Source organism: Hyperolius riggenbachi, chromosome 2, assembly GCF_040937935.1.
Source record: "Hyperolius riggenbachi isolate aHypRig1 chromosome 2, aHypRig1.pri, whole genome shotgun sequence".
In the NCBI taxonomy this organism is placed as follows: domain Eukaryota; kingdom Metazoa; phylum Chordata; class Amphibia; order Anura; family Hyperoliidae; genus Hyperolius; species Hyperolius riggenbachi.
Window position 1 is genome coordinate 570,467,236 of NC_090647.1, and position 16,493 is coordinate 570,483,728.

Below are 16,493 nucleotides of genomic sequence, written 5' to 3' on the forward strand. Positions count from 1 at the left end.
CTGGTTTCCTTTCCATTTATGTCACTTCACAGTGGTTTGACAATTCAGTAAAAAGCATAGAAATGCATGGAAACGTTACATTAAATGCACAAAAACATACTGACAAATTCATGTTTTTTTTATATACATTTAATTCATTTCAAAGCATCTACTAGTGTGAATGAGCCCTTAGAAAAAAAAAAAAGAAATAGGTACCGTATATCACTTTGATGGTATAAGTAATGAAAAAGTTATTGCTGTATCAAGGAACCTGAACTGGTCAAGGGCCCTGTACCACTTGCAGCGTTTCCATCCTATTTTCTGACTACCATGGCACCGTGGTTCGCATAGTTATCGCAGTGCCCATTTCCCACTTCTGTGGTTTGATTTTTACGAAAACGCCATTTGTCCTGCACTGGCATTTAGGCCAAGCCAAAAGGAGCCCAAGAAAATCTCAGAGCAATCATGGTGCTTTGCCATTTTTCCTTTGTTTTGCGATGTAGCAATTCAACACTTTTTCACACTTTTTTTCTGTCAAACATTACAGTTACACACCACAATTGCGTCATACACCCATCGGTTAGCACAAAATCGTGATAGAAGCATGGTAATGGAAAATGCATGAAATCAAATCTCAGCAGCGTCAGAAGGCCCTTGCCAAAAAAAGGTCATGCTAAAATCAATCGGGAATCAGCCTACCGCTTATGGCAGCCAACAGATCTCTTTCCAATCAGACTCAATCAGAGAGAGATCTGTCTATTAGTGTATTGGCTGCTAAAATCGCTAGATTTTGGAGGACAATGAAAGAAGTGATCTTAGAGAATCGGGAGGAGTCAGTAGTGTGAGGAGGAGCAGTGGTGGCCAATGAGAGGTGAGATTAGGGAATTGGGAGGCGTTAGGAGGGTGAGAGGGAGCAGTGGTGGCCAATGAGAGGTGAGATTAGGGAATCGGGAGGAGTCAGAAGGGTGAGGGGGAGCAGTGATGGCCAATGAGAGGTGAGATTAGGGAATCGGGAGGAGTCAGGAGGGTGAGGAGGAGCAGTGGTGGCCAATGAGAGGTCAGATTAGGGAATCGGGAGGAGTCCGTAGTGTGAGGAGGAGCAGCGGTGGCCAATGAGAGGTGAGATTAGGGAATCGGGAGGAGTCAGAAGGGTGAGGAGGAGCAGTGGTGGCCAATGAGAGGTCAGATTAGGGAATCGGGAGGAGTCCGTAGTGTGAGGAGGAGCAGCGGTGGCCAATGAGAGGTGAGATTAGGGAATTGTGAGGAGTCAGGAGGGTGAGGAGGAGCAGTGGTGGCCAATGAGAGGTCAGATTAGGGAATCGGGAGGAGTCAGGAGGGTGAGAGGGAGCAGTGGTGGCCAATGAGAGGTGAGATTAAGGAATCGGGAGGAGTCAGGCATGCGAGGGAGGAGCAATGCCGTGTGTCGGGGGTTGCTGGTAACACCACTCACATATTATCTGTGTATTTCCTATCTTCAGAATGTGTAGATATCCTGTACATTGTCACTTCAGCTCATCTCTGTAAAATCCCTGACGAAGGAGATCAGATCTCTGAAAGACACATCATAAGACTTTTTATAAGGAAAACCAAAACCCAAAAAAAAATTATTTATTTTTTTTCACTTAAAATTCCATTTAAGTGATGTTTATTTAGTCTACTCACATCAATTAAGATAAAACTAACACCAGCAGTTTTTTTCTTCAGCTAATATTTCTTCTCTAAAATATTTTCAGTAAACCCAAGACATGGGGTTCCGGACGGACAAGATAAAGAGGCGCAGCAAGGTGAGGGAATGAGTCTGACTGGTGTGTATAACAGATCAGATCCTACAATCTGTAGTTTTACATATCTTCTGATGATACTGGCATATCTCCGGGCTTCACTCACCCCAGATGGCCATACACGTCTCATACACATATCTTCTGATGATACTGGCATAGCTCCGGGCTTCACTCACCTCAGATGGCCATACACGTCTCATACACATATCTTCTGATGATATCGGCATAGCTCCGGGCTTCACTCACCCCAGATGGCCATACACGTCTCATACACACATCTTCTGATGATATCGGCATAGCTCCAGGCTTCACTCACCCCAGATGGCCATACACGTCTCATACACACATCTTCTGATGATATCGGCATAGCTCCAGGCTTCACTCACCCCAGATGGCCATACACGTCTCATACACACATCTTCTGATGATATCGGCATAGCTCCAGGCTTCACTCACCCCAGATGGCCATACACGTCTCATACACATATCTTCTGATGATATCGGCATAGCTCCAGGCTTCACTCACCCCAGATGGCCATACACGTCTCATACACACATCTTCTGATGATATCGGCATAGCTCCGGGCTTCACTCACCCCAGATGGCCATACACGTCTCATACACACATCTTCTGATGATATCGGCATAGCCCCGGGCTTCACTCACCCCAGATGGCCATACACGTCTCATACACACATCTTCTGATGATATCGGCATAGCTCCAGGCTTCACTCACCCCAGATGGCCATACACGTCTCATACACACATCTTCTGATGATATCGGCATAGCTCCAGGCTTCACTCACCCCAGATGGCCATACACGTCTCATACACACATCTTCTGATGGTATTGGCATAGCTCCAGGCTTCACTCACCCCAGATGGCCACACATCTCATACACACATCTTCTGATGGTATCGGCATAGCTCCGGACTTCACTCACCCCAGATGGCCATACGTCTCATACACACATCTTCTGATGGTATCGGCATAGCCCCGGGCTTCACTCACCCCAGATGGCCATACACGTCTCATACACACATCTTCTGATGGTATCGGCATAGCTCCAGGCTTCACTCACCCCAGATGGCCATACGTCTCATACACACATCTTCTGATGATATCGTTATCTCTCCAGGCTTCACTCACCCCAGATGGCCATACGTCTCATACACACATCTTCTGATGATATCGTTATCTCTCCAGGCTTCACTCACCCCAGATGGCCATACACGTCTCATACACACATCTTCTGATGATATCGGCATAGCTCTGGGCTTCACTCACCCCAGATGGCCATACACGTCTCATACACACATCTTCTGATGATATCGGCATCTGTCCGGGCTTCACTCACCCCAGATGGCCATACACGTCTCATACACACATCTTCTGATGATATCGGCATCTGTCCGGGCTTCACTCACCCCAGATGGCCATACACGTCTCATACACACATCTTCTGATGATATCGGCATAGCTCCGGGCTTCACTCACCCCAGATGGCCATACACGTCTCATACACACATCTTCTGATATCGGCATCTGTCCGGGCTTCACTCACCCCAGATGGCCATACATGTCTCATACACACATCTTCTGATGATATCGGCATAGCTCCGGGCTTCACTCACCCCAGATGGCCATACACGTCTCATACACACATCTTCTGATGATATCGGCATAGCTCCGGGCTTCACTCACCCCAGATGGCCATACACGTCTCATACACACATCTTCTGATGATATCGGCATAGCTCCGTGCTTCACTCACCACAGATGGCCATACACGTCTCATACACACATCTTCTGATGATATCGGCATAGCTCCGGGCTTCACTCACCCCAGATGGCCATACATGTCTCATACACACATCTTCTGATGATATCGGCATCTCTCCGGGCTTCACTCACCCCAGGTGGCCATACACGTCTCATACACACATCTTTTGATGATATCGGTATAGCTTCGGGCTTCACTCACCCCAGATGGCCATACACGTCTCATACACACATCTTCTGATGATATCGGCATCTCTCCAGGCCTCACTCACCCCAGATGGCCATACACGTCTCATACACACATATTCTGATGATATCGGCATAGCTCCGGGCTTCACTCACCCCAGATGGCCATACACGTCTCATACACACATCTTCTGATGATATCGGCATAGCGCCAGGCTTTACTCACCCCAGATGGCCATACACGTCTCATACACACATCTTCTGATGATATCGGCATAGCTCCGGGCTTCACTCACCCCAGATGGCCATACGTCTCATACACACATCTTCTGATGATATCGGCATCTCTCCGGGCTTCACTCACCCCAGATGGCCATACACGTCTCATACACACATCTTCTGATGATATCGGCATAGCTCCGGGCTTCACTCACCCCAGATGGCCATACACGTCTCATACACACATCTTCTGATGATATCGGCATAGCGCCAGGCTTTACTCACCCCAGATGGCCATACACGTCTCATACACACATCTTCTGATGGTATCGGCATAGCTCCAGGCTTCACTCACCCCAGATGGCCATACACGTCTCATACACACATCTTCTGATGATATCGGCATAGCCCCGGGCTTCACTCACCCCAGATGGCCATACACGTCTCATACACACATCTTCTGATGATATCGGCATAGCTCCGGGCTTCACTCACCCCAGATGGCCATACACGTCTCATACATACATCTTCTGATGATATCGGCATCTCTCCGGGCCTCACTCACCCCAGATGGCCATACACGTCTCATACACACATCTTCTGATGATATCGGCATAGCTCCGGGCTTCACTCACCCCAGATGGCCATACACGTCTCATACACACATCTTCTGATGATATCGGCATAGCGCCAGGCTTTACTCACCCCAGATGGCCATACACGTCTCATACACACATCTTCTGATGATATCGGCATAGCTTCGGCGCTTCAATAACTGTATTGGTAAGTGTTGGTCCATGAAGGACAGTATATGGGGGGCTGCGCATCAGTGAACACAATATTATACGTTGTGCTATTTAGGACACATACGACATTTGGCTGAGTGAACAAAGGTAAAATAATTCTGCAGCAATGACATCCTTTTGTTAATCGGGAACCATAATTTAATGCCAACTATAGAGGTTAGTAGCAAAGTCCCCATACATGGTATCGTTACTAAAATCGCTATAAGGCTCCCTGCACACTGCATGCGATTCCGATTTTTTTTCAATCGTTTTTTTACATCCGATTCTGATTTTTAATCGTAACTGCATGCTGCGTTTTTTTCCTCCGTTTTTCTGTCGATTGCATTCAGGGAAAATCGGAATTGAAAAACGGAATCGGAATCGCAAAACTGATTTGCAATGTGCAGGGAGCCTAAGGGAGCAGTGGAAACCAGTCAAAACAAATAATTTTTCAAAAAGACCTTGGAGGTTTCGAGAAAATGTATTTTAAAAATCTCACAGAAAATGTTTTTTAAACTTGGTAAAATAAAATTTTAGTTGAGTTTAAAAAACATTTTTCTTTGAATTTTTTAAAATAGATTTTCTCAAAAACTACAAGGTCTTTCGGTTGGTGTAATTATGGGAAATTGTGAATTGATTATGCAAAATCAATCGAAATTTCCAAATTGTAATTGCGTATGGCCGTTTTTTTTTGTGAAAATTTTCTCTGAAATTTTGCATAATTGTTACTAGCAGATTACTATCATCGCTGATGATGAGGATGATGAATCTCTGAGCCAAATACATGTGACTGAACCTGTCTCTGCTTGTGTTGGAGGCACAGCTAGCCAGTCTCATGCTTTGTAACAGTGTAGAGCTATTGGGACACAGGACAAGCTGCAGATTTCCCAAAGCAAATTGCAGGAGGTGTTATTTACAATGTATAGTCCAGTTCCAGGACTTGAATAAAATATTTCTCAGGAAATAAGTTGCACATTTTTAAAGGGAACCCGAAGTGAGAGGTATATGGAGGCTGCCATATTTATTTTAAACAATACCAATTGTCTGGCTGTCCTGCTGATTTTTTGCCTCTAATACTTTTAGCCATGGTCCCTGAACAAGCATGCAGCAGATCAGATACACAGACTAAGGTTTTCCTGGATTAGCCATATGCTTGTTTCAGGGTTTTGACTCTATGGCAGAAGACCACTAGGGCTGCCAGGTAACTGGCATAGTTTAGAAGGAAAAAAATATGGCAGCCTCCATATTGCTTCCACCTTGAGTTCCCTTTAATATTTGAGGTCTTGCAGCTTCAGCAGTACTCTCTTTTGCACAGGCTACCAAGACTGCTCTTTCCTAGCTTTCTAGCTTTCTGGGTCATGCCCTGCCCCATAGTCTCTACTGCAAGGGAGGAGCCTGTCTAGGCCACACCTTCTCCCATAATTCTGTGTTGCAGTGGAGGATTCTGACTTGGCCATGCCCCCTCCCATATGTCTGTGCTGCAGGGGAAGAGCCTTTCTGGGCCACACCCTCACATGTCAGCTGCAGAGGAGGAGCCTTTCTGGACCACACCCTTTCACATATGTCTGCAAGGGAGAAGCCTGTCTAGGCCATGCCTTCTCCCATAATTCTGTGCTGCAGTGGAGGATTCGGACTTGGCCATGCCCCTCCCATATATCTGTGCTGCAGGGGAGGAGCCTTTCTGGGCCACATCCTCTCTCATATGTCTGCTTCAGGGGAGGAGCCTGTCTGGGCCACAACCTCTCATATGTCTGCTGCAGGGGAGGAGCCTGTCTGGGTAATTCCCCAATCATCCAGGCACCACTATTATCCCCGCAGCTAAGTTAAAAGCCGGGGTCTTGGTTACAAAAGAATGCATTCCCTTGTGTAGTCACCTACACTGCGCAGAAGTACCCAGGTAAACGTAGGTGTCCTAACTCTGGCCCTGTAACATGCATAGTGCAGACATGCAAACACATTCATTGCATCAAACCTATCAATGGATTAGGAGCACACATCCTGACGTCCTCTCCTGGGACAGATAGTGCATCTTACCAATCGCACAAGGGAGCTAACGTTATGTGTCCATGTGCACCATGCACATACACCAGCATAAGCTGTGTGCATGCTGACAAACACATACAGGGGAAGGAGGGAGGGCACTGGATTAGACCCTAGCCACAGGGGTCAGTAACAATAACAAAATACATATATCCAGGCACATCACATCTAGTTAGGATATTAAATAAATTATTAAGGAAAGGGAGGTGCTGAAGGGGGTGTGGCTAGAAAACAGCAAAAATCTATTAACCCTTCGCACTCTCGCATGCAAATGTTCAAACAAATGCATTCACAGATTCACTCATCCAGGCACAACTGTTATCCCTACAGCTAAGTTAAAAGCTGGGGTTTTAGTTCACAGAAGAATGCATTCTTATGCTTAGTCACCTATACTGCGTAGAAGTACCCAGGTAAACATAGGTGTCCTAACTCTGGCCCTGTAACATGCATAGTGCAGACATGCAAACACATTCATTGCATCAAACCTATCAATGGATTAGGAGCACACATCCTAACTTCCTCTCCTGGCACAGATCTTACCAATCGCACAAGGGAGCTAACGTTATGTGTCCATGTGCACCATGCACATACACCAGCATAAGCTGTGTGCATGCTGACAAACACATACAGGGGAAGGAGGGAGTGCACTGAATTAGACCCTAGCCACAGGGGTCAGTAACAAGAAAAAATACATATCCAGGCACATCGCCTCTAGTTAGGACATTTAACCTCTCTGCGACCGCCTAACGCAGATTGGCAGCCGCAGAGTGGCTCCATTGTTCCTTAGTGATGCTATATGGCGTCATCTCACGAGGAGCGAGTTTACACGGGAGTAAACAAAGTGGGCCGCAGCTGGTTTTTTGATATCTAACAAAAACATTGTTTATATAGCGCTGACATCTTACGCAGGGCTGTCCCCCGGAGGGGCTCACAATCTAATCCCTGCTATAGCCATATGTCTATGTTAGATGTTAGTGTAGTGTATTTATCTTATGGCCAATTTGGGTGGTGGGCGGGGGTGGTTAAAGTGTTTTGTTTTTCTTTTCCATAAATTGTTTTTTTTAATCATTATAAAATAAAAAATAAAAAGCGCAGCAGCATTCAAATGCCACCAAAAGAAAGCTCTATTTGTGAGAAGAAAAGGGGGTGAAATTCATTTGGGTGCTATGTTGTATAGCCGAGCAAATAAACCGTTAAAATTGTGAAGTGCTGAATTGTAAAAAATGGCCTGGTCACTAAGGGGGTGTAAACCTCTGGTCCTCAAATAGTCCAACTGCTCACTTTCCTCTGCCCCAGTTACAGCACCGTCTGAACCAGGAGTGTGCTCTCCCAGCATCTGCTCCGGCTGGGTATTCAGTCGCAACAAGTCCTCGATCAATTGCGATTTCTTTTTTCTATAAGTCACAATGCCTTTTTCCTCACACAAGTTTACTAGATCTGCCACTGACATTTTCTTGTATCTTGCTGCAGCCATTTTTGCCAAATAAAAGATAGGATAGGAAAAGAGATTGGGGGGGGGAACTCTGTGCTACACGTTTAGCCTATATAAATGGTAATGCACCGGTTATCGACCACAGATTTTTGATCTGTTGTGGCAGGTTAATCAAATAACGTTGCCGTTGATGTTCTGAACATACACAAATCCCAATAAGCTGCCGACCAAATGTCACAGACCGCTAGGCCGGTCTGCGGGTGGGTCAGTCGATCAGCGTCAGAAATCCTCTCACACGGTCATTTGTTCATCACGAAGGGTAACCCGCGTTCGCAATTTGATGAACTGACTCGCGAAGGGAGCGTTCTGATATCAACCGACTCACCACACACAAATACAATTCAAAGATCTGCCACCAAGCGAGTTACACAGCCCGCTACTGTAATTATACTAGGACTTGGAGAACGCTCTATTAACCCTTAGCAGTATGCAGGAATCTGGGTCAGATCTGACTATCTGAGCCGGATTCACGCATACGGGTTATAAATGTATACTTCTATTAAACACAGGGTAGCGAGTTCAGGAGAATAGGTACGATTGTGTATGTTCAGCAACAGGTCATAACCGCTAAACGATTTTTAAACTTTTAATAACAAAAATGCATTACATACAGTTATATACACCTATTAACACATAAACACAGGGCTTAAAAATAAAAAGGAATAAAATCAGAAAGTTCTTACTTAGTTAGCTGAGCAGCCCATTTGAAGCATGAAGAAAAATAGTCCAGTTTAAAGGTAGGCATTCAGGTTAAAAGTCCTTTGTACACAACATGCGCCCGGTTCTCCTTGAGCACATGTCTGGACTTCCCTGATAGATGGAAATTGAAGAACTGAGGCGGAGTTCCTCGCAAACACTTTTTACTGACCTGAGTTTTGGGGCGGTCACTACCTGGAAAGTAGGCGTGTTTAAGGCAGGGTTCCCTCCTGGAAGCCAGGTTGCCTCAGACTTAGAGCAAGAAATGTACCAATTTATTAATAATTTGTGTGACTCGGCCCAAGATTAGTGTATCGCAAATCCGAGCCCATATTCATAAGCAGCATGCGACTCTGTATTAAATGAGGCTATACATGCCTAGTCTAACGAATTCGCTCTACGCATGCCGGATAAAGTGGTTTCTATATGGATTCCTGATAGCTAGAGAATGATAATTCATGTGAATTATAGACCTGTTTCCTAGGTATCAGGAAATGTAATTTTGGTCTTGCTGTGCCAAACCTATTTTGATTTATTAATAAAGTAAATGTTCCCATTGTGTGAAGCTATGAGCTTGGAGGGAAATTTTAAATCTCAACCAGTTTGAGCTGGTTTGGTGGAGATGAGCTGAGCGACCAAATGGCTGCTCCCCAGGGGAGTTAGCCACTTGCTAAATTCCTTCCTGACCTGAACAGGATGTGGGGGGGGGGGGGGAGGTCACTGTACTCTCTGCAATGCTCTCAGAAGAAGAGCAAAAGAAAGGTATTTGTTATTCTACCCAGGGCTGACAGTAACTGTGCACGACCATGCGAAAATCGTTGGCATTTACGCGCACGACTTTCCGTAATGTTCGTCACAATTACCTCTTTTTCTCTTGCAGTTGTCTTAAAGAGGAACTGTCAGCCATACTATCTCAGGAAAAAACAAATATATAAGTACCGTATATACTCGCAAGCAAGCCGAATTTTTGACCCCCCAAAAGTGGGCCAAAAGTTGGGGGGTCGGCTTGCTTGCGAGTCATGGGTGGGTGGGTGGATAGGTGCTGTCCCTCCCCGCTCCCCCCGCGGCCACCGCTGCTATTACCTTAGGCGGCGCCGCTGCCTCTATCCCCGTCCTCCTCCGGTAACTCATTCACAGCAGCGCGCCGCTCGCTGCTGTGATGACGCAGGAAACCATAGAGAGCGGTTCCCATAGTAACGGCATCGCGCTACAGGAAGCCGCTCTCTATGGTTTCCTCGTCATCACAGCAGCGAGAGGCGCGCTGCTGTGAATGAGTTACTACCGGAGGAGGACGGGGATAGCATCAGCGGCGCCGCCTAAGGTAATAGCATCAGCGGCGGCCGCAGGGGGAGCGGGGAGGGACAGCACCTACCCACCCACCCACCAATACTGGGGCACTATGCTAGCTATATGGGGCACTATGCTAGCTATATGGGGCACTATACTAGCTATAATGGGGCACTATACTAGCTATAATGGGGCACTATACTAGCTATAATGGGGCACTATACTAGCTATACTGGGGGCACTATACTAGCTATAATGGGGCACTATACTAGCTATAATGGGGCACTATACTAGCTATAATGGGGCACTATACTAGCTATACTGGGGGCACTATACTAGCTATACTGGGGGCACTATACTAGCTATACTGGGGGCACTATACTAGCTATACTGGGGGCACTATACTAGCTATAATGGGGCACTATACTAGCTATACTGGGGGCACTATACTAGCTATACTGGGGGCACTATACTAGCTATAATGGGGCACTATACTAGCTATACTGGGGGCACTATACTAGCTATACTGGGGGCACTATACTAGCTATAATGGGGCACTATACTAGCTATAATGGGGCACTATACTAGCTATAATGGGGCACTATACTAGCTATACTGGGGGCACTATACTAGCTATACTGGGGGCACTATACTAGCTATACTGGGGGCACTATACTAGCTATAATGGGGCACTATACTAGCTATAATGGGGCACTATACTGAGCACTATACTAGCTAAACTGGGGCACTTCACTAGCTATACTGAGCACTATACTAGCTATACTGAGCACTATACTAGCTATACTGAGCACTATACTAGCTATACTGGGGCATTTTACTAGCTATACTGAGCACTACCTACCTATACTGAGCACTATACTAGCTAAACTGGGGCACTTCACTAGCTATAATGAGCACTATACTAGCTATAATGAGCACTATACTAGCTATACTGAGCACTATACTAGCTATACTGAGCACTATACTAGCTATACTGGGGCATTTTACTTGCTATACTGAGCACTGCCTACCTATACTGGGCACTATACTAGCTATACTGGGACATACTGGGGGGATCACGCGGCCAGCGTTTCCTACCCCCGGCTTACATGAGGGTCAATCATTTTTTCCTGTTTTTTGGGGTAAAAGTGGGGGGGTCGGCTTACATGCGGGTCGGCTTGCTTGCGAGTATATACGGTAGATGAATACTTGCTCTACTTACAGATGTATTGCACTGTCCACGTTATGATTCCTGTGAATTTTATAAAGGAAAAGTAGAGCATCCTATTCTAGACAGTTTCCATATTTACTGTGGCTATTTTGAAGCCAGTCGTGATGTAATATCCGCCCTTAGTCTCCTCTGCCTGATTTGCCCGCCCTTCCCTATAGAACACAAATGTCAAACTCCGGCCCACGGGCCAAATCCGGCCCTCAGAGCCATTAAATTTGGCCCTCAAGTGGTTTTTCCACTTTGCATTATGTTTGGCCCACTTTAGACCACCAGGGAAGCTATACTGTGGGTGAAACGGAGCACTAGAAAACCAGGCAAGCCATATGGGGGATGTAAGGAAAAGCACTAAACACAAGGAGACTGTATAGGGAAGGGTGGGGGCCACTAGACACCAGGAAACTGAATAGGGGAGGGAGGACCACTAGACACCAGGGAACTGTATAGGGGAGGGAGGAGGACCACTAGACACCAGGAAACTGAATAGGGGAGGGTGGGGGCCTCAAGACACCAGGGAACTATATAGGGGATGGAGGACCGCTAGACAACAGGGAACTGTATAGGGGTTGGAGGGGGGCCATTAGACACCTGGAAAGACACCTTAGAAGGGAGAAAAGGAGCCAATAGACACTGAAGTTGGCCCGCGACTTGGTCCCAGTGTACATTTTCGGCCCACTTTGTATTTGAGTTTGACACCCTTGCTATAGAAAGTGCATTGTTTCAGCCTGAGACATTTTGGCCAATCAGAGAGGAACAGAGGTGTGGGAGGGGAAAACAGGAGGGAAAGAAGCTTCAACCAATCAGACTGCATTAGTTAAGTCTGAGGGGAAGTAGAGAAGCAAAAAAAGACAACCCAGCATGCCCTGCAACTTCTCTTTTGTGTGCCAAATTTTCTGTGTACCAAATTAATTTATCAACAAGAAAAGTAATAGTGATTTTAACTTTTGGATTGCCTGATTAGCATCCTTATTACTTGTTTACCAGATAAAAATAAAGAATTGATTTTTTTTTATTTTATGCCTGACAGTTACTCTTTAACCCTCCTGGCGGTTTGCAAAAAATTCGCCAGGGGGCAGCAAACTCTTTTTTTAAATTTTTTTTTTTTTTCTTTTCATGTAGCGAGACAAAGTCTCGGTACATGATAGCCGCAGCTCAGCGGCATCCCCCCAGCCCCTCCGATCGCCGCCGGCGATCGGAGTTCAGGAGATCCCGTTCAAAGAACGGGATCTCCTGGAGGGCTTCCCCCGTCGCCATGGCGACGGGCGGCATGACGTCACCGACGTCATCGACGTCATTGGGAGTCCCGGCCTACCCCTTAGCGCTGCCTGCCACTGATTGGCCAGGCAGCGCACGGGGGAAGGGGGGGGGGGCGGGGCGAGCGGAGGCACCTAATCGGTGCGGAGCGGCGGCGATCAGACTGCACACGCAGCTAGCAAAGTGCTAGCTGCGTGTTGCAAAACAAAAAGTGTACAAATCGTCCCAGCAGGGCCTGAGAAATCCCCCTGCGCGGCATAGCCCGTGCTCAGCACGGGCTTACCGCCAGGGAGGTTAAAGAACATCCGAAGCGGAAAAAAAACCTGAGAAACAATTGTATCTGTCCTCCTTCTAAAAATGACTTTTAAAGTTATCCCACAGTTTTATTTTATATTTATTGTTTCATGGCCTTTTCTCAATGACACATTAATTGAAGTATGCTAAAACTAAAATATATGAACTATTGACCCTTTTTTTTATCTCTTTCCGGGTCTTAGAAGCCATTTACTGCCACAAAAGTGTTTTATGGCTGCAATTCCTTATCAGTGAGGGTTACACTAGGGCCCGACCCAGACAGGAACTGCCACTTGCATACCTGATTTTTAACTCTTTCAGGCAGAGAAAAAAAAAAGGAACACAGCCTAGTTATTAGTGTGCTAGGCACTGTACATACACGTCTATCTCATCATGTCACATGTCACCTCGGGTGTCCTTTAAGCGTTAAGCTCACAGCTGTTTCGTCGTATACCCGCGGCAGAACGATGTATTTATCCCCCCGAAATCCCGGGGCAATATTGTGCAGAACGCAGAGGTGTGCGCAGTAGCTCTGCCTCTAATGCAGTAAATCTCCGCCTCTCCCCGCCCCTCTCAGTCTTCTTTCACTGACAGAGGCGGAGATTTACTGCTGTGTCTGTGCGGATATTGTGCAGCCAGAGACGCTCAATGACATCATTATTCCGGCTTGCATGCAACTATAATGCAAATTGTATGGTGCTTGGAAGGTGGCCAGTCACATGCGCTTTCTGCCTAATGCGATTGGCCCAATTCCATTGAATTTGCATCTCACTGACCAACTCTATTGAAAGAATATCTGAGATAAGTGACAATTTTTTACTCACTAATTGCAGGAAATGCGGATGGGAATAAAACAAGACGGGAGGAGACTCGTCCGCTGAATGCCGAAGGTAAGCAGAGGGGGGGGTAGCAGCCAATCAGATTCTTCTTTTAGCTCTCCAACATTCAGCTGTGTTTGCCATTGCCTACTGTAATATTATTGCCAGCGTCAGAATAAATAGTCCATTGCATTTGCATCACATTGACCTTCCCTATTGAAGGAAATCTCCAAGATAAGTGACAACTTTTTTACTCGCTAATATTTGCAGGAAATGCGGATGGGAAGGAAACGAGACGGGGGGAGGATCCTGCGCCGAATGCCAAAGGTAAGCAGAGGGGGGGTGGGGCAGCAGCCAATCGGATCTGCTAATGCCTACTGTAATATTAAAGAGAGTCTGAAGCGAGAATAAATCTCGCTTCAGACCTCATAAACGCCGCTATAGCGCGGCTTAACGGGGGTCCCTTCACCCCTAAATCCCCCTCGGTGCAGCGGGGGAGCGCTTCCTGGTTGGGGCAGGGCTAACCGCCGCAGCCCTGCCCACGCGCGTCTGTCAGCGCGTATCTCCGCCTCTCCCCCGCCCCTCTCAGTCTTCCTTCACTGAGAGGGGCGGGGGAGAGGCGGCGATGCGCCGCTGACAGACGCGACTGGAGGCAGGGCTGCAGCCGTTAGCCCTGCCTCCAGGAAGCAATAAATCTGCGACCTTTCTACGACACTCTTTTGCGGGGGGTGGGTTGGGGGTGAAGGGACCCCCGTTTAGCCGCGGGATAGCGGCGTTTTAGCAGGGGCACACGTGCCCCTGCTATTTATGAGCTCTGAAGCGAGATTTATTCTCGCTTCAGAGTCTCTTTAATGCCAGTGTCAGAATAAATAAAAGCTTAAAGTGAACCTGTAGTCTCGGGGGGACAGAGAGAGGCATCCTGTGTCCCCCTCGCCCTGCTGTTGCCACGCTTCAACCCTCTGAACGTATGTAACGAGCAATATGTGTTCTTGGACGCACTCCCTTTCGTAAAAAAGCCCTGCCGTTCCTCCAGGAGCGTAGATGCAGTACAGCCGCACTTGTTTACAAAGGGGAGTGGCCTGTCAGACGGTCCCGCCCAGGGAGGTGGTGAGGAAGAGACCTGAGAGGCCTCCGGATCATCCAGTGACCTCCCTCCACCTGGGCCGTACAGCTGCACTCCTTCACAAAGGGGAGTGGCCTGTCAGAGGGTCCGCCCAGGGGAGGTGTGGAGAAGGAGACACAAGAGCCCTCTGCATCGTCCAGTGACTTCCCTCCACCTGGGTCTAACAGCCGCACTTCTTCACAAAGGGGAGTGGCCTGTCAGAGGATCCGCCCAGGGGAGGTGGTGAGGAGGAGACATGAGAGGCCTCCGGATCATCCAGTGACTTCCCTCCACCTGGGCCGTACAGCTGCACTCCTTCACAAAGGGGAGTGGCCTGTCAGAGGGTCGCCCAGGGGAGGTGTGGAGGAGGAGACACAAGAGCCCTCTTCATCGTCCAGTGACTTCCCTCCACCTGGGTCTAACAGCCGCACTTCTTCACAAAGGGGAGTGGCCGGTCAGAGCCCGCCCAGGGGAGGTGTGGAGGAGAAGTTATAGGCCTCCGGATCACCAAGTGACCTCCCTCCACCTGGGCCATACAGCCACACTCCTTCACAAAGGGGAGTGGCCTGTCACAGGGTCCACCCAGTGGAGGTGGTGCGGAGGAGACGCCAGAGGCCTCCTGGTCATCCAGTGACTCCCCTCCCCTTGGGTAAGTATCAAACGTTCATGAAAACGGAGACTTCAGGTTTACCAGAACTGACTGTTCATTTCCTGCAATGCTCCTCCTCATGTGATCCTCCCCTCGTTATGTATGACAAGCTTCCATTCCACGTACGCACTTTCCCTGCACACTCTGTGATTTTATATGTTGGGACACATACATACATGTTTCACAGCAGCACACGCAAATACAGTAATTATTTTTATTATGGACTAGCTGATGACCCGGCGTTGCCCGGGTATGTATTTGGCTGGTGTTTGTTTCGCCCACTTTTTCTAATCCTAACGCAGAAACACTCAATGACCAAGTATGTAATCTTTGGGGTCTTTGGCATCAATAATTTCTATATTCGCATAGAAATCAAACAAATCAGATTGACTGTTTTTTGGCTTCACCCCCTCTCCAGAATTTGAAACCCAGTCACCCAATATCAGCTGTAGCAGGTTTGAGGCATTTGCTATTAACAATGTAAAAATGGCAGCAATTTAAATATTCCCCTTGAAAATCAACAGGTGAATTTTGATTAGCTATTATAGGCTCCACCCACATCCTTGAATATTAATCTCAGTGACCATCTGGGCAACATTTGAGAACCCTGCCATTAACAGTGTAAGAATGGCTGCAGTTTAAATTTTTCCCAGTGAAATTTGTTTTTGGCTCCACCCACTTTTTTGTAATCTTGACACACAGTCACTCAATGCCCAAGTTTGCGAGCTTTGGGGTCCTTGGCATCAATAATTTGTATTTCCCCCGTGAAATGAAACCAATCTGATTGGCTGTTTGTGGCTCCACCCACTTTTCTGAATTTGAAACCCAGTGACCCAATGACCAACTGTACCAGGTTTGAGGCTTGTGCCATTAACAATGTAAGAATGGCAGTAATTTTAA

At 47.2% G+C, this 16,493-nt stretch overlaps 1 protein-coding gene across 1 annotated transcript in view; it reads left to right on the forward strand.

The window, feature by feature from the left end:
* Positions 1-16,493, forward strand: part of LOC137547435 (hepatic and glial cell adhesion molecule-like) — a 97,212-nt gene that overhangs the window by 56,007 nt on the left and 24,712 nt on the right. Inside the window, exons 7-9 of the mRNA XM_068271022.1 lie at positions 1,713-1,763; positions 13,858-13,914; positions 14,113-14,169. Coding sequence (XP_068127123.1) covers positions 1,713-1,763; positions 13,858-13,914; positions 14,113-14,169 — 165 coding nt within the window. The remainder of the gene's footprint in view (positions 1-1,712; positions 1,764-13,857; positions 13,915-14,112; positions 14,170-16,493) is intronic.